The sequence below is a fragment of the Hemitrygon akajei genome, chromosome 19 (assembly GCF_048418815.1).
Source record: "Hemitrygon akajei chromosome 19, sHemAka1.3, whole genome shotgun sequence".
NCBI lineage: Eukaryota > Metazoa > Chordata > Chondrichthyes > Myliobatiformes > Dasyatidae > Hemitrygon > Hemitrygon akajei.
The window spans coordinates 1,237,773-1,257,255 of NC_133142.1; the positions used below are offsets into that span (position 1 = coordinate 1,237,773).

General features: G+C 37.4%; 1 protein-coding gene across 1 annotated transcript in view; it reads right to left on the reverse strand.

The window, feature by feature from the left end:
• qars1 (glutaminyl-tRNA synthetase 1) overlaps positions 1-19,483 on the reverse strand; it is a 69,667-nt gene that overhangs the window by 25,896 nt on the left and 24,288 nt on the right. Inside the window, exons 11-14 of the mRNA XM_073071964.1 lie at positions 19,178-19,277; positions 17,309-17,387; positions 12,034-12,142; positions 62-192 (exon numbers count right to left, since the gene is read on the reverse strand). Coding sequence (XP_072928065.1) covers positions 62-192; positions 12,034-12,142; positions 17,309-17,387; positions 19,178-19,277 — 419 coding nt within the window. The remainder of the gene's footprint in view (positions 1-61; positions 193-12,033; positions 12,143-17,308; positions 17,388-19,177; positions 19,278-19,483) is intronic.

A 19,483-nucleotide genomic window follows, 5' to 3' on the forward strand; every position in this document is an offset into this window, starting at 1 on the left:
AGCAGGGGAGCTGCGTGGGCAGTGACTAATTTGGAGAGAGTGAGCTCAGACAGCAGCTTACCATTTATCGGCAGTTCGATGGTGAGGGGTGTATTTTATCCTGTAAGCCACAGGATCCATTTTTCCATCCTCCATAATCAGCTTCATGCGAAGGGTCACCTCTCCTTCTGCAAACATTCCCTTCCGCATTTTCTGTGGGGCAGATGAAGGAAGCTCACTGACTCATGAGCACTTGCAATGTGCAATCCTCAATAATCTGTGGTCGAGAATGACCACCAGCTATGACTTATGCTCCAACCCAACCCGCAGTTCCCCCTACCACTCCAACTCTTTTTTTTTTGTAATTTATTTATCTTTTATTGAAGTTCATCGTCATCAAACATTTCCATAAGATGTATTTCAGACATTGTACATATATATCATAAAATCATATATATCACAAATCTCCACAAAGTATTTATCTGAGGTATACACATAGAACAGAGTGGAAAGAAAGAACTATGTACAAGTAGGGAGTGATTTTTTTTTACAACAGATTCATTGATTTGTGAGAATAAAATCAGGCCTATGAGGCATTATGTAGTTAAACCATTTTTCCAAGTATGAATCAAATTGTTCCAGCTTATGGTTAACAGATGCTGTTATCCTCTCCAGTTTGTAAATGTCCATTGTAATTTCCATCCATGCATTTAAAGTTGGGCTCTTCTGTGATAACCATTTCCTAGTAAGAGTCTTTTTACCAGCCACCAACAGTATATTCATTAAATATTTATCTCTTTTCAACTATTCTTGAGGTTTATATCCAAAATATATGGTCTTACTCTCTAAGGGTATTTCACATTTAAAGATGTCTTGTAGGGCATTGTGTATCCCCCTCCAATAGTTTTTGACAACAGGGCAGTCCCAAAAAATATGATAATGATTTGCATTTTGATTTCCACAATTTCTCCAGCAAACAGGGAGCTTACTATCATAATGGGATTTCTGAGAGGGTGTAATAAAATATCTTAACAAGTTTTTCCATCCAAACTCCCTCCATTTCTGTGAACTGGTACACTTCCATTGATACCTCCATATTATTGTCCATTCTTCCTCAGATATAATTAACCCTCCTTCCTTCTCCCATTTTGTTTTAATGTATGTGTTTTATGGACCATGAATGTGTTTTAAGATTTGACAACCCCTTATGCATGCTTGAAATGATTCTACTACCATTATCTGAATTATATGCTTTTCTAAAGAGCTCTATCAAGCATGTATTTGCATTGTTTACATTTTTAAGTGTCTTATTAACATATTGTCACATCTGTAAATACTGATAAAAATCTTGTTTTTCTAATGTGTTTCTTTTTAAGCATTTCAAAACCGAACAGTGTTCCTTCTTTCATTATGTTGCAAAGAACTGTTATTCCTTTAGCTGTCTAGTCCTTAAATCTAGCATCCAATTTATTTGGTGTAAAATCCAAGTCATATGCATGCCATTTAAGAATTGCAATATCTCCCTCTAGATTATTCTTTTTTTGTAGTTTTCCATATTTTAAGAGTCAATTTCACCCATGGGTTATCAATAGCATTTATGTACCTTTGCAGGTTGTTATCAGCCAAAATTGTTTATATGGGGATGGGAAGTACCCACTCCTCAAAGTTTTTCCATTGAGCGTCATATGATGGGTTACACCAACATATCACAGCTCTCAACTGTGCTGCAAAATAATAATCTCTAAGAGAAGGTAGGCCCCATTCCCCCTTTTCCTTTGTTAATTGCAAAGTTTTGAGATGAACTCTAGGCCTTTTACCCTGCCAAATATATCTTGATAACATCTTGTTCCATTCATTGAATTAATTTTGATTAATGTCTATTGGTAGGGTCTGAAAGAGATATAACAAACAGTCTGGGCAGTATATTCATTTTAATAGACTCAATCCTTGAACTGAGACTGAAAAAAGGAATCAGGTTCCATCTTGCCACATCTTCCTTAATTTTTTTATATAAAGGCTGATAATTACATTCTGATAATTTTGCCAAATCTTTTGGCATAATGATGCCCAAATATTTGAAAGACTCTGTGTGCCATGCCCAGGGATATCGACTTTCAATTTCTCTTGGTGGGCTATAGTAATATGAAAGTAATTGGGTTTTATCTATGTTGATCTTGTATCCTGATAATTGACCATATTGTTCAAAGAATTGCAAGAATTTAGGTAAAGAGTATGTTGGTTGCCCTAGATAGATCAAAATGTCATCCGCATAATAAGCCAATTTATGCTGTCCCTTTAATAGTAATTACCGATATCTTCATTTTGTCTGATGTATTGAGCTAATGGTTCCAGATATAACGCGAAAAATAGTGGTGACCATGCACAACCCTGTCTCGTGCCCCTTTCTAGGGTAAGACTATTTGATAAATATCCATTGATTTTAATCCTAGCAGTAGGATTGTCATATAGTGTCTGTAGAGTTTTAATAATTGTGTCTTGGAAACCAAATCTATGTAAAACTCTGTAAAGAAAATTCCAATTAACCAAATCAAATGCTTTTTCAGTGTCCACGCTATCACTATTGCTTCGATTTTATTTTTTTTGTATATGATCCATAATATGAAATGTCCTTCGTATATTGTCAAGTCTGGCGTTGTCGTATAAAACCTGTCTGATCATTACGTATCAGTATGGGTAGAAACTCCTCTAATCGTTTGGCCATGATGGAGTTAAATAACCTATAATTTACATTAAGAATGGATATTGGTCTAAATGACCCACATTCCATTTTATCCTTGCCTTCTTTCGGTATAGCTGAGATTATCGCTTCCTTCCAACTGGGAGGCATTTGTGCCTTTTTTAGAGCCCAGTTCAGTGTGGGGAGTAAAACAGGAATTAACTCATTTTTAAATTCTTTGTACCACTCTGTCGTATACCCATCTGACCCTGGTGACTTCCTTAATTTAAGCCTACTAATTGCAGCTTTTAATTCAACTTCAGTTATGTCAGTAGTCATTGTTCTATTTTGTTCTTCGCTTAAAGTGGGTAACTCTAGAGAATTCAAGGTGGTGTCAATTTGGGTTATGCTTCCCCCTGGAACTTTGGAATATAGAGTTTTGTAAAACACTTCGAAAGCTTCTTGAATGGGGGGCGTCACGTGATGACGTAGGGTCGTTGGGATTCTAGCTCCCTCGCAAAAAGTAATGAAATAGGGTTTAAATGAAGAAGAGTTATTAAATATCTATTAGAAACTAACTATAAACAACTCAGGATTATCTTTTGATATGGCTCCTAAACTGAAACAAAAGAAAGCTACTACTTCGAAGACGGCGCAAATCGGCGGGGAAAAAGGCCTAGCCGCCTCGGCGAAGCCTCCGACTCAAGTTGGATCTCCTCCTGATGAAGTACATGGCATTTTTGGTGATGCGGGAAAAGAAGTTGCAGCAATGTCGGCGGTCTCTAAGAAGAAACGGCAAGAACAACGCATGCGCGAAGGTATGCATGAACAGATATTAACAAAACTACAAACCTCAACTAAGGCTGGGAGTGAAATTGGAAGTGGATCGGAAGTAGAAACAGACTCTTTGGGAAGTTCAGAGGAAGAAGAAGAGGAAAAGAAAGAAGAGATTAAAGGAGACATAAAAGATATCCTGATGTATATAACGAATGAATTAAAAGTTATAAAAACAGATATGACGAATGAATTTAAAGTTAGAAGAACAGATATAAGAAGGATGCAAAATACACTTGATAATGTGGTGGAAAAACAAAAGAAGATGGATAATAAAGTCAAAGAGATGGAAGTAAAAATAGAAGAAAACACGGAAAGAATAGATAAGGTAGAATATGATAACCTTGCCTGGACAACAGAAAGAAAACGGATGTTGGGAAAAATGGATGCACTTGAGAACTTTAGCAGATGAAATAATATTAAAATTGTTGGTCTTATGGAAGGTACAGAGGGGGAAAATCCAATAAAATTCTTTCAAGAATGGATTCCGAAAATTTTGGAAATGGAAGAAGGAAGTCAAGTAATTGAAATTGAAAGAGCACACAGAGCTTTAAGACCAAGATCGCAACAAGATCAAAATCCAAGATCAAAAATTTTGATAAAATGTTTAAGGTACCAAGATAAAGAAATGATCTTGAAGGCAGCTACTCAAGGTGCTAAAAAGAGAAAAGGGCCATTGATAATAGAAGGGAAAAGAGTTTTTTTTTATCCAGACATAAGCTACGATCTGTTGAAGAGGCGGAAGGAATTTAATCCAGTGAAATAATCTTTATGGGAAAAGGGCTATAAATTTTTATTGAGCTATCCAGCAAAATTGATAATTTTCCTGGATAATGGAGAAAGAAGATTCTTCGTTGATTACCGGAAAGTGGAGAAATTTGTACAAGAACTACCTGATGTCCGTGAAGAGGACTAAAGAATTATAGAAATGGAATGGACTAATGATGAAAACTGGAACAAGGTTGGACTTGATGGACAATTATAAGAGAAAAAAAAATGGTCGAGGAGTAATAATTGGGAGTAGAGACATTAATTATTTTTTTCTTTATTAATATATTTTCTTCTTTTTTTTTGCGGGGGAGCTGGAGGAGCTCCTGATCGATAGCTGCGAGTTTCGCGTGTACAATCATAGCGATTGCCATGACCCGAAAAATGGGGGGGGGGGGGGGGGTAATGTTGTGTTCTTTTTATTCGCAACATTAGTGTGGGGGTATTTTGGTTTTTTTTTCTTATATATTAGTTATCTTTCTTCTATTTTTCTTCTTCTTTGCCTGGATGATTGGGGAGAAACTCATAGCAACATGGAGAATTTTAAAGAATTCCCAAGGTACTATTATAAATGATTAATTTACTTAATTTTTAAAGTTTTAATGTTAATGGAATTAATGGACCTGTGAAAAGAAAAAGAGTTTTAACATATATTAAGAAAATGAAAGGAGATATAGCGCGCTTTTTTTTACAAGAAACACATTTAACCGAAATAGAAAACAAGAAATTAAAGAGAGATTGGGTTGGAAATGTCATTGCAGCTTCATTTAATTCAAAATCGAGAGGAGTTGCAATTTTGGCTAATAAATTTTTACCAATTAAAATACAAAATGTAATAATTGATTCTGGGGGGGGGGGAGATATGTGATTATACATTGTCAAATCTTTTCAGAATTATGGACTTTTATGAACATTTATGCACCAAATGAAAATGATGCAAAATTCATACAAGAAGTTTTTTTGAACTTGGCTGACACACATGATAAAATATTAATAGGTGGAGATTTTAATTTTTGTTTAGATCCAGTTTTGGGTAGATCAACTAAAGGAGCTATAAAATCAAAAATAACAAAACTAACTTTATCATTAATGAAAGATTTAAACTTTATTGATATATGGAGAAGAATTAATCCAAGAGAAAGAGATTATTCATTTTACTCAAACAGACATAAAACTTACTCAAGGATTGATTATTTTTTATTATCAAAAAATATTCAAGATAGAGTGAAAAGTGTGGAATATAAAGCAAGAATATTGTCAGATCATTCCCCCATGATAATGATGGATAAGGAGGAATTGAATTACAGATGGAGATTTAATTCAACTCTATTAAAACGTCAAGATTTTTGTGATTTTATGAAAAAACAAATTCAATTTTTTTTGGATACAAATCTACATTCAGTTGAGGATAAAATTGTATTATGGGAAGCGATGAAAGCATATTTAAGGGGTCAGATTATGTTATACATCTAAAATTAAAAAGGAATACGCAGCAGAAATAGATCAATTGGGAAAAGATATCAAAGTTAGAAAAAGAATCTCAAAGATATATGACAGAAGAAAAACGAAGCCAACTTGTTAATAAAAAACTACAATATAATACACTTCAGACATATTGTACAGAGAAAGTAATTATGAGAACTAAACAGAAATATTATGAATTAGGTGAAAGATCGCATAAAATTCTTGCTTGGCAGTTGAAAACAGAACAGGTTTCTAAAACAATAAATGCAATTAGAACAAGTGTAAATAAGGTTACTTATAAGCCTTTAGAAATTAATGAAACTTTTAAAATTTTTTACACTGAACTATATCAATCAGAATCACAAAATAAGATTGCCGAGATAGATAAACTTTTATCACAAATAACCCTTCCAAAATTAAATTTGGAAGAACAAAAAGGATTAGATATGCCCTTTACATTAAAAGAGGTTGAAGAAGCTTTAGGATCACTTCAGAGTAATAAATCCCCAGGAGAAGATGGTTTTCCTCCTGAGTTTTATAAAAAATTTAAAGATTTATTAATTCCTCCTTTTATGGAATTAATACACCAAATGGAAAGAATGCATAAACTTCCACAATCTTTTTTAACAGCGATCATAACTGTATTGCCAAAAAAAGATAGACCCTTTAAAACCAACATCATATAGGCCTATTTCTTTGTTGAATACAGATTATAAAATACTAGCAAAAATTTTATCTAATAGAATATCTAAATATTTACCAAAATTAATACATATGGATCAAACAGGTTATATTAAAAATAGACAATCAATGGATAATATAACTCGGTTACTTAGTATAATTCATTTGGCACAAAAAAGAGAGGAAATGAGTGTGGCAGTTGCTTTGGATGCAGAAAAAGCATTTGATAGATTGGAATGGGATTTTTTATTTAAGGTATTGGAAAAATATGAGTTAGGAAAATCTTTTATACAATGGATTAAAACTTTAAATACTAATCCTCAAGCTAAAGTAGTTACAAATGGTCAAATTTCAACACCATTTTGCTTAACGAGGTCAACTAGACAAGGCTGCCCTTTATCACCTGCTTTATTTGTATTGGCAATAGAACCATTAGCAGAACTAATTAGAACAGATCCAGATATTGGGGGCTTTAGAGTTAATCAAGAAGAATATAAGATTAACTTATTTGCTGATGATGTTTTGATTTATTTAACAAACCCATTGCAATCCTTGCAAAGATTATCTTTTAGATTGGAAGAATATGGGAAAGTATCAGGTTATAAAGTAAATTGGGATAAAAGTGAAATTTTGCCCCTCACCAAAGGAAATTATAATCAATGTCGATTAGCAATTCAATTTTGATGGTCAATGAATGGGATAAAATATTTAGGTATTAGAGTTGATAACGATGTAAAAAATTTATATAAACAAAACTATTTGCCATTATTAAAAAAAATAAAAGAGGATCTTGATAAATGGATGATGTTACCAATAACATTAATAGGTAGAGTTAATGCTGTTAAAATGAATATATTTCCTAGATTGCAATATTTATTTCAAAATTTATCAATACAATTACCTCAGAAGTTTTTTCAAGAACTGAATAAATATGTAAGGAAATTTCTTTGGAAAGGAAAAATTGGAATTTTTTTCAATTGGAACTTTTTTCAATTGGAACAATTGGAAAAATTGACATGTAAATTTGATTTAGGGGGGGGTTACAACTTCCAAATTTTAAGAATTATTATAAAGCAAATCAACTTAGATTTATTGTGTCTTTTTTTGATGAAGAAAAATCGGCATGGATTAAAATAGAATTAGATAAGATAGGAGAAAATATACCAGAGGATTTTATATATAAATGGGAATCCAAATGGATACGGGAAAAAAAAAATCTCCTATATTAAGACACATGATTGATTTATGGAATAAGGTAAATATGGACGATGAGATAAAGAAATCTTTATTAGCAAAAAGAACTTTAATTCAAAATAGGCTTATTCCTTTTACCATAATTGGTTCCAAAAGGGGATTAAATATATAGGTGATTGTTTTGAAGGAGGTATATTGATGTCGTTTGATCAATTAAAAAATAAATATAAAATATCAAATAACACTCTTTTCTGTTATTTTCAATTAAAAGCCTATTTACGAGAAAAGCTGGGACAAACAATGTTGATGCCAAAACCCAGTGAAGTAGAAATATTAATTCAGAAAGGAAAAATTAAAAAATTTACATCTTGTATGTATAACTTGATTCAAAAACAAACAATTAAGTTAGGAACTCATAAATCATGACAAAAATGGGAATCTGAATGTTAAAATTGATGGAAAAAACTGGTCAAGATTATGTTTTGATAGTATAAGAAATACAATAAATGTTTGACTTAGATTAATACAATATAATTTTTTACATCAATTATATATAACACCACAGAAAATAAATAGATTTAATTTAAATATGTCTGACCAATGTTTTCGATGTAATCAAGAAATTGGTACTTTTTTACATTCTACCTGGTCCTGTTTTAAAATTCAACCATTTTGGATAAATTTAAGACTTTTATTGGAACAAATTATTGGAGTACAACTCCCACATAGTCCACTATTATTTTTATTAGGAGACATTGAAGGGACAATACCGAAACTTAAATTGAACAAGTATCAGAAAAAATTTATAAAAATTGCATTGGCAGTAGCCAAAAAAGTTATCGCAGTTAGTTGGAAATCTGATTTATATTTAACTATGGATCACTAGAATAATGAAATACATAGTTGTATTCCATTTGAAAAAAGTACATATAATCTAAGAAATGAATATGATATATTTTGGAAAATTTGGCTCCCATACTTACAAAAGATAGGATTAAATACACAGGTCCTTTGAAGATAAAATTATAGTAATTGGGGGAAAGTAAAAATAAATATCAAAACTATTTTGAACTCCATGGAGCATGTGGGGGTCCTCCGATATCCAGGCAATCTTTCTCTTCTTTCTTTCTTTAGATAAGGGTTAAGGGGGGGGAGGGTTAAGGGGAGGGGGGAGGGTCAATATTATTTTTCTTACTATTTTATTATTACATTTATTCCTTGTAATTTCTAAAATTTAAATAAATAAATAAAAAGCTTCTTGAATTTCACTTAGCTTATTATTTTTTTTTATCATTTTTGTTCTTGGGTCCCTAATTCTATGAACTGTATTTTCTGCTATCTTTTTTTTTTCAGTTTCCACGCCAGTATTTTCATAGATTTCGATCCACTTTCATAATGTCTCTGTTTCAGAAACATTAAGTTTTTCCTGATTTCTTACGTAGCCAAACTATTTATTTCATTCCTAATTCTTTTAATTTTCCCTAATGTATCCTGTGCCAAATTCAATTTGTGTTTTTTCTCTAGTTCCTTCAGCCTATTTTGTAATTCCTCTAATGTTTTATTCCTTATTTGAAGATATCACTATAATTTTCCCTCTTAAGACCGCCTTCAGAGTATCCCATAAAATGGGAGGTGAAACCTCTCCATTATCATTAAATTCTAAGTAGAGACCAATTTATTTTTTAATTTGTTCCTTAAAGTACAGATCATTGAGTAGACTTGAATTTAGTTTCCAAATAGTATTCTTTGGTTGTAGGTCAAAATCAACAGGTAAATATATAGGTATATGGTCACTTACATCTATTGTCCCAATTCCACAGGTTTATTTTGTCTTTGTCTTTTCCAAATGTTATGAAATAGTCTATTCTTGTATATACAGAATGTGGAGCAGAATAATGAGTGTAATCCCTTCTGTCAGGGAAAAGGTCCCTCCATATATCAATTAAACCAACATCCTCAAAAAGTGTATTAACTTTCTTATGTTAAGATTTTGTTCCATAGGTTTTTCTATTGGAAGAGTCTAAGTTTGGTTGTAATTGTAAATTTAAGTCTCCCCCACATATCAGGAGACCTTCTGTTTCCGATACCATAATATCAGTAATTTTCTGAAAGAAACCAATATCACTTTCCGGGGTGCGTATATATTCAATAGAGTAACTGAATTGCCGTCTATATTTCCCTTTACCAGAATATATCTGCCCTCTTTATCTCCCATTTCGAATACTTTTTCAAAATTTAGCTTACTTGAGATAAGAATAGCAACTCCTCTCCTGTGTCCTGATTTATATGAGGAGAAAAACAGATTAGTGAAGCCCATTCTCTTTAGTATTTTATGCTCATTATCACTTAAATGAGTTTCCTGTAAATATACTACATGGGCTTGTTCTTTTTTCATTTTGGATAAAATTCTCTTACATTTGATTGGATTTAATAGCCCATTTACATTAAAAGAAATGAATTTTACTTTGTCCTTAGCCATCTGTATTTATCTGTCAATGTATCATTGAAATTAGAATAAAACTTAAATCGATCTACTCCCTGAACAAATAAGAACCAAGAAACGCAAATAATAACAAAAATGGCAACGAACGTGTGATTCCAAGGCTGAGGTCACTAGTAGATGACCCTGCGATGAGCTAGAGGAAATGTCTAGCTGTGGGGGATAACCCCTCCTACTTGTGAGTTGAGGTATTGCAGTATTCATAAAAGTCAGTGAACAAATCCATTACACAGAAAAGATTTCCCTATGTACTCCTCATATATATATATATATATATATATATATATATACACACACACACACACACACATATATACACACACACACACATATATATATACACATATATGCACACACATATATATATACACATATATGCACACACATATATATATACACATATATGCACACACATATATATATTCTCATTTTGGTGGGGAAAAAGGAGTAAGTGAGCGAATAAAGAACAACAACTAAGTAATATAAAATCCACATTATAATAAGTATTTCTCAAGATAGGTATATCACCATGTACTTTTGCTTCTGTTTAGCTTCTCAACATTTTTAAAGTTAGCCAAACCTTATGGCTCTTCTGAAGGGGTTGAGGACTGTCTTTGGGAAACTCCCGGTCTCTTCCAGATATATTTCTCTCAGCCTCCTCCCGTCTCCTGCCTTCTCGATTCTCGCATTATTTCCCAAGTGGAGCAGGATAATTCCTCAGCCAGGCTTTCCCTCGTTTTGGTCATGCTGACGGGCAACCCTCTGGCCTTCATGTCTGTAGTCGCCTCTTCCACTGTCTGGTACAACCATGTCCCATTGTCATAAAACACTCGAAGTTTAGCAGGGTACGGAGTTTGAAATCTAATCTTATTTTGCTTCAGTATTCGCTTTACTTCAGAGTATTCTTTGCGTTTCTGAAGGACCGCCGGGGGGGGGGGGGGGGGGGTAATCTTGGTCGAAATATATTAATTTATCCTCTAAAAACACTCTTTTACTCCAGGCCCTTCGCAGAATCTCCGCCTTGGTGCTGTACCAAAGGAATTTAATTATTATTGAGCGTGGCTTTCTATCCTGGGTAGCTTCTGGGACTAACGCACGGTGGGCTCTTTCGACTTCCAGCTTCATAGCCGGGGGAAGATCCAGCGCGTCCTGCAGTAATTTTCTGACAAACTCCGTCATAGACGAGCCCTCCGCTCCTTCGGGAACGTTGTAGATTCTGATATTTTTCTAGTGATCTTCCCTCCAGGTCAAGCAGTTTACCTTCTTGGTGATTTAATATTTTTATTGTCTTGCTCAGTATCCGTTCCACATTTTGAACATGATCTTCCACCTTCTCAATTCGAGTCTCTGCCACCGCTATTTTTTGATTAACACTGGCAAGCTCTGCCTTGATATCACGGAGCTGCTGCTTCATATCTTTCTGGACCTCCATTATTTCTTTCAGGATTTTGAAGATATTCACCGCTTCACCTGAACGAGGCCCAGCGTCCGCCTCACTAGCACGCGGTCGGGTAGGAGAGCCACTCACTGCATTCCTCTCCGACGCAGGCTCCGCAGTGTCGTTTTTTTAATTTCCATTTCTTTTCCCCATTCTTGCCCCTCTTTTCAGTTCAAATATTTTTCGAAATATATTATATTTGACAGGTTAACAGGGCGTAATACATGTTTTTCCGGAGGAGCTAGTGACTTAAGCTGCCATTCTCGACGATGATGTCACCGGAAACCTACCACTCCGACTCTATCCAACCTGTTTCCTCCAGCCCAATCCACAGGTCCCCCACCCTCCCACCTTCATCCACATGATTAATATGGGTACAAGATTAATAATAGTAAGGCGTGGACGGATTTGCCCAAATGATTTCCAACAAGGCTCCAGTTGGAGCTCTGGTGGGTTCTGCCAGCAGACATTGGGGACTATGCTGTTGCCACCACCTACCTCGAACAGGAGGAGGGACTCCTCAATTGGCCGATCCCTCCACGGAGAAGGGGGAGGATTGTGTCCTTTAATCTCATCCACTTTCTGGTGACAGGCATATGCCATGTTCCTGCATGGTAGTGGAAACAGAGAGAAAACGTTAAGTTCAAGGTATGGTGCAGAATTTTACCACATTCAAGAGCTGTAGATAGAGCTACTTCCTCAGTGCCTGACACCCCGGTACAATGCAATCCTGACCTTCAGCACTATCTGTGGAGTTTACCCATTCTCAGTTTCTCCTGGGTGCTTCAGTTCCCTCCTAGACATGTACATGGAGGGTTAACTGCTCCCAGTATGTAGATGAGAAATCGAATGTTAATAAGAATAAAGAGTGGGATTAGTATGGACAGGTAGCTGGTGGTCAGCCTGTTTCCCTGCTGTCTTTCTCTATGACATACAGCTGCAAGAAAAAAAAAGGTTTGAACTCTTTGCAGTTACCTGGTTTTTTTGCTGTAATTACTCATAAAGTGTGGTTTGTTTTCCAAATCACAATAATAGACAAACACAATCCGCCTAAACTAATAACACACAAACAATTATACTTTTCACATCTTTATTTAACCCATTATTTAATCAATCACAGTCCAGGGGAAATAGTATGCGAACCATTGTATTTAATAACTAGTAGAACCTCCTTTAGCAGCAATAACCTCCACCAAACACTTCCTGTAGATGCTGATCAGACTTACACAATTACAAGGATTTTTAGACCATTCCTCCATACAAAGCTGTTTCATTAATATTTCTAGGATGCCTTGCATGAACAGATCTCTTCAGGTCATGCCACAGTATCTTAATTGGGTTAAGGTCTGGACTCCAACTCGGCCATTGCAAAACACCAACTTTCTTATTTTAAAACCATTCTGTTGTTGATTTACTGGTGTTTTAGATCATTGTCTTGTTGCATCATCCAACTTCTATTAAGTTTCAGGTGACAGACCTCTATCTTGACATTCTCCTGTAAAATGTCTTGATACGATTTTGAATTCATTGTTTCCTCAACAATTGCAAGCTATCCAGGCCCCGAGGCAGCAAAACAGCTCCAAGCCATGATGCTCCTTCCACCATACTTCAATTAGGGTGAGCTTTTGGTGTTGGTGTACAATGCCCTTTTCCCTCCAAACATAGCAGTGTGAATTTCTGCCAAAAGTTCAACTTCTGTCTTAACTGTCCACATAACATTCTCCTAGAAGCATTGTAGAATATCCAGGTGGTCTTTTGTAAACTTGAGAAGTGTAGCAACTTTTTTTTGGGAAAGCAATGGTTTCCTCCATGGCATCCTTCCACAAACACCGTTCTTGTTCAGTGCTTTTTCTTATAGTGGACACATGAACAAGTGCTTTAACAAATTCTAGAGTTTTCTGCAGGAATTTTGCTGTTACCCTTGGGTTCTTTTTCATCTCCTTCAGCATTACACATAGTGCTCTTGATGTGATCTTTGCAGGATGTCCACTCTTAGAGAGACTTGAAATAGTATGGAATTTTTTTCCATTTGTAGGCAATTTCTTACTGTGGACTGATGAACATTAGGGTCGTTAGAAATGTTTTTGTAGCCTTTCCAGTTTCATGCATCTCTACAAATCTTCTAAGGTCCTCTGAAAGTTGTTTTGATTGAGACATGTTGCACATAAACAGATCTTTCTTGAGAATAGTAAGCTTTGTCAGCAATCTGACTTTGTAGCTTCTTTAAAGGGCAGGGCACTTATACAACTCAGACCTCAAATCTAATCACATTGATTGCAATACCTGTCTCCAACTAGCTTTTGAGAAGGCATTACCCCAGAGGTTCACATTTTTTTTGAACCCAGACTGTGATTGCTTAAATGATCTACTCAGCACTGACAAGAAGAAACAATTTTATGGGTTGAGTTAAGAAATGGCAAGGATAAAAGAACCCCAATGGCAGTTGTTTACAGGCCTCCAAACAGCAGCCAGGATGTGGATTACAAATTACAGCAAGAGATAGAAAAGGCATGTCAGAAGGGCAATGTCATGATAATCATTAGGGATTTTAACGTGGAAGTGGATTGGGAAAACCAGGCCAGCTTGTTGTTGAGCCCACTAGGGGATCGGCTCTGCTGGATTGGATGTTGTGCAACGGTCCAGAGGTGATAAGAGAGCTTAAGGCTAAGGAACCTTTAGGGATATGATCGAGTTCACTTTGAAATTTGAGAAGGAAAAACTAAATTCCAATGTGTCAGTATTTCAGTGGAATAAAGGAAATTACAATGGCATGAGAGGGGAACCGGCCAAGGTTGATTGGAAAGGGACACCAGCAGGAAGGACAGCAGAGCAGCAATGGCTAGAGTTTCTGTGAAAAATGAGGGAAGTGCAAGAAAGATATATTCCAAATAAGAAGAATTTTCAAATGGAAGAAGGATACTACTGTGGCTGACAAGTGAAATCAGAGCCAAAGTAAAAGCAAAAGAGAGGGCATACAAGGAAGCCAAAGCTAGTAGGAAGATAGAGGATTGGGAAGCTTTTAAAAACTTGCAGAAGGTCATTAGGAAGGAAAAGATGAATTATGAAAGGAAGCTGGTGACTAATATCAAAGAAGGTACTAAAAGCTTTTTTAAGTATATAAAGGGTAAAAAAGAGTTGAGGGTAGATATAGGACCAGTAGAAAATGACACTGGAGATATTGTAAATAGAGACACAGATGGCAGAGGAACTGAATGTATATTTTGCATCAGTCTTCACAATAGAAAACATCTGCAGTATACTGGACATTCAAGAGTGTCAGGGAAGTGAAGTATTTGCAGTGAAAATTATGACTGGGAGGTGCTCAGGAAGTTTAATGGTCTGAGGGTGGATAAATCTCCTGCACCCTTGGGTTCTGAAGGAAGTAGCTGGAGAGATTGTGGAGGCATTAACAATGATCTTTTAAGAATCGATAGATTTTGGCATTGTACCGGATGACTGAAAAATTGTAAATGTTACTCTGCTATTTAAGAAGGGTAGGAGGCAGCAGAAAGGAAACTATAGACCTGTTAGCCTGACATCAGTGGTTGGGAAGTTGTTGGAATCGATTGTTAGGGATGAGATTATGGAATACCTAGAGGCAAATGACAAGATTTGCAAAGGCCAGCATGGCTTCCTGTAAGGGAAATCCTGCCTGACTGCCCTTCTTGTAATTTCCTCAATTTTTTTGTGGAAATTACAAGCAGGGTAGACAAAGGACATTCAGTGGATGTGGTGTACTTGGATTTTCAGAATGCTTTTGACAAGGCCACACATGAGGCTGCTTAGCAAGATAAGAGCCCATGGAATTACAGGGAGTTACTAGCGTGGGTGCAGCATTGGCTGATCGGCAGAAAACAGAGTGGGAATAAAGGGATCCTATTCTGGCTGCCGGTTACCAGTGGAGTTCCACAGGGGTCAGTGTTGTGACCACTGCTTTTCACGATGCATGTCAATGATTTGGACTATGGGGTTAATGGATTTGCTGATGAGACAAAAATAGATGGAGGAGCAGGTGTTGTTGAGGAAACAGAGCCTGCAGAAAGAATGGGCAAAGAAGTGGTAAATAAAATACAATGTTGGAAAGTTATGGTCATGCACTTTGGTGGAAGAAATAGACGGGCAGACTATTATTTAGATGGGGAGAGAATTCAAAATGCAGAGATGGAAAGGGACTTGGGAATCCTCGTGCAGGATACCCTAAATGTTAACCTCTAGGTTGAGTCGGTGGTGAAGAAGGCAAATGCAATGTTGGCATTCATTTCTAGAGGTATAGAATACAAGAGCCGGGATGTAATGTTGAGGCTTTATAAGGCACTCATGAGACCACACTTCGAGTATTATTTGCAGTGTTGGGTTCCTTATTTTAGAAAGGATATACTGACATTGGAGAGGGTTCAGAGAAGATCCACGAGAATGATTCCAGGAATGAAAGGGTTGCCATATGAGGAACATCTGGCAGCTCTTGGGCTGTACTCTCTAGCGTTCAGGAGAATGAGGGAGGATCTCATAGAAACGTTCCAAATGTTAAAAGGCCTGAACAGATTAGATATGGCAAAGTTATTTCCTACGGTAGGAGAGTCTAGGACAAGAGGGCACACCTTCAGGATTGAGGAACGTCCATTTAGAACAGAGATGCGGAGAAATTACTTTATTCAGAGGGTGGTAAATCTGTGGAATTTGTTGCCACCAGCAGCTGTGGAGGCCAAGTCATTGGGTACATTTAAGGCAGAGATAGATAGGGTCTTGATTAACCAGGGCATCAAAGGATATGGGGAGAAGGCAGGGGAGTGGGAATCACCGAAAGAATTGGATCAGCCCATGATTGAATGGTGGAGCAGAATCGATGGGCCGAATGGCTTACTTCTGCTCCTATATCTTATGGTCTTTGTTAGTTTAGGCAGATTGTATTTGTCTATTATTTTGACTTAAATGAGGAGCAGACCACATTTTATGAGTGCAAAGTGCTCAAACTTTCTTGCAACTGTACAGTAAGACAGCGCCAGAATCAGGGTTTAATTCCCACCACTGTCTGTAAGGAGTCAATGCTCTCTCCATGGCTGGATACTCTGGTCTCCTACCACATTCCAAACATGTTCAGGTTAGGGCAAACAAGTTGTAGACATAGTGTTGGCACCGGAAGCATTGCAACACTTGCTGGCTGCTCCCAGCATGTTCCTTGGACTGTGTTGTTAACACAAACAGATCTCACTACATGTTTCAATGCACGTGACACAAAGAATCTCTCTTGACAGTGAAACCTGCCATCCTCACTGTCCAGTCTACATTATCCCCTCACCCGTCTGGTCTTCCCTCACTTCATCTGGTCTACATGTGACTTCAGACTATAGCTGATTTTTACTCCCCTCCTATAGTAATCCTTAGTTCCGTTTGCAGGCATCAGATTGGAAGTGTATTTCGAGGGCATAAAGGGAGACTACAACTGCTGGCCTGGCCAATAATGCCCAGAATAAACTACAATGGACAAGATAGATATTTCTATGTGTGCTGAAGACCAAAAGTAGCAGAACTCACAGAATGGAAATACAGAATTCCAACAGAAGATCCTGGTGAAACTTTGTTTAGTCCATGCGCAGAAGGCAGAACACTCTCTTGGGAAGTGAAACTTAATAAACACAATGGAGAAAGGAACAGGGGTATGGGGGGGGGGTGGGGCAATGAAAGTGGCCCTTAGTCATTGGGCAATGGAGAAACACTGGCTCAAAGTAGAAGAGATGAATGGCCTGCTCCTGCGCTGTATATTCTGTGCACCCACCTTTTAATTAATTCCACTGCCCAGTCGTACAGTTGGTCAAAATAGTCAGATGCATGGGTGATCTCGTATGGCGTGTAACCTTGAGGAAGATGAGATGGTTAGAGGAGGTTCAGTACCATGTGTAAGTACCACAAACTAAGTATCACAACTGTACTCTTCACATTCAATCCCTCTTTCAATCCAAAAGGAAAACACCCAGACAGCAGATCTCACACTGCAGTGATTGTGACCACATTCCTACTTATTGTGTCAGGTAGTGACTTCTTGTCCCCTCTGGGGAAAGAGAGCAAGGCACTTAGGACTGTCTATTCAGAGACAGTACGGTTCAGACCAAACCCAGTATCTGAACTCTGAAGCATTGCCTGAAAATTTAACAAGGGATGGGATCAGTTCGCTTAAGGGAACATTAAGGAGACCCTTCCTCCACAGTCTGTCAGTCAGGACAGCAATGAACAGCAGGGTAAGAGAGCCCAACTTTTTTGTGTGTCATAGGGCAGGGGCTGATTTTTGATGGAGCTGGCAATGTCCACAGAGAGTGATGATTGTGAGGTCTCCTAGCCTTGCCACGGAAGGTGTGCTGGGCATAACCAACCCTGGTTCAATGTAAAAGTTTAGTACCACTGTGGAAGGTGGGTAGCTGTTCCTCAGAGCATCAGCTCCTTTGAAACAAGTACACAGTTCCCTGAAAGTGATTACATAGACAGGCAGAATGGTGAAAATGGCATCTGGAATACTTTACATGATCAGTCATTGAACTGAGCCCAAGAACATGGAACATTACAACACTGTACAGGCCCTTCAGCCTATGTTGTTCCTCCAGCTTTTTAACCTACTCCAAGATCAATCTAACCCTTCCCTTATACATCCATGTGCCTATCCAAGAGGTTCTTAAATGTCCCTAACATTTCTATCTCTACCACAACCCCTGGCAGGGCATTCCACGCACCCACCACTCTGCATAAAAAAAACTAGTCCCTGATATCCCCCCTATACTTCCCTCCAATCATTTTTAAATTATACCTCCACCTCTTGTATTAGCCATTTCTGCCCTGAGAAAAAGTCTCTGGAAACAAGAGTTGGGATGTTATCTTGCAAGAGCTCAGTGATAGCACAGTGGGCTGCTGAGCATGATTTCAGTCACCATCAGAAAGCAACAGGTTCATGAGGATGTTACTGAGACCAATGGGCTTTAGTAATGACAAGAGACTGATTGTTTTCCTTAAAGCACAGGAGATTGGGGGGGGGGGGGGGGTTCTGTTGTGGAGGTGACCTTATAGAGGGTTATAACATAATGAAGGGCATAGATGGGTGGGTGGTCAGACTTTTCCCCAGTTTAGGGTGTCAAACTAGAGGTCAGAGGTTTAAGGTGCAAGGGTAAAGATTTAACAGCTGACCTTTTAAACTTTGTCCACACAGAGGGTGGTGGGTATATGGAACTAGTTGAAGAGGTAGCGATGGATACACTTACTCCATAGATGGAAAAGGTTTACAGGCATATGAGGCAATTGCAGGCAAGTGGGACTAACTGAGTTAGGCATCTTGGTCAGCATAGATGAGCTGGGCCAAAAGGCTTGTTTTGGGGCTACATAACTCTGACTTTGGTGGGGTGAGGTGGGGGAGGGGGAAGGAATGCAGAAGCACAGCAGAAACACTGGTCATGGTGCCAGGTTCAGGAGATCGAGCTCAACAACTGGCATCAGCAGGAATTTGGGAGCAGACCAATCCAGATCACTGGAACTGCTTGGGATTGCCAATCTGTTCCCACCAACATATTGTCCGAGAAATGACTTACAATCAAATCTGTTTGAAATCATACACCAGTGAACAAACAGCACCCATCTGCCTGACACAGCTCATCACCAAACATACCGAGCCATTCCACCATCTCCCTGATGCCTCGGAAATACTTTTCCTCTTCTTTCTCAGGGTTTGTGTCGTCGTACCGAAGAAAGCAGATCCCATTGTTTGCCTGCAATCAACATTTACCCTAATCAGTAACAGCGGACAGCACCTCAACCTGACATACAAGTATACGGATACTGTGGGAAAGAGGCAGCAAGATGCACAAGGTCAAAAGGTGACAGCAGTTCTTCACAATGCCGACAGGAGAGCTATAAATGCAGCAAGTCTGCGACAGATACAGTACTGGGATACCACACCGATGGGATCACGTCA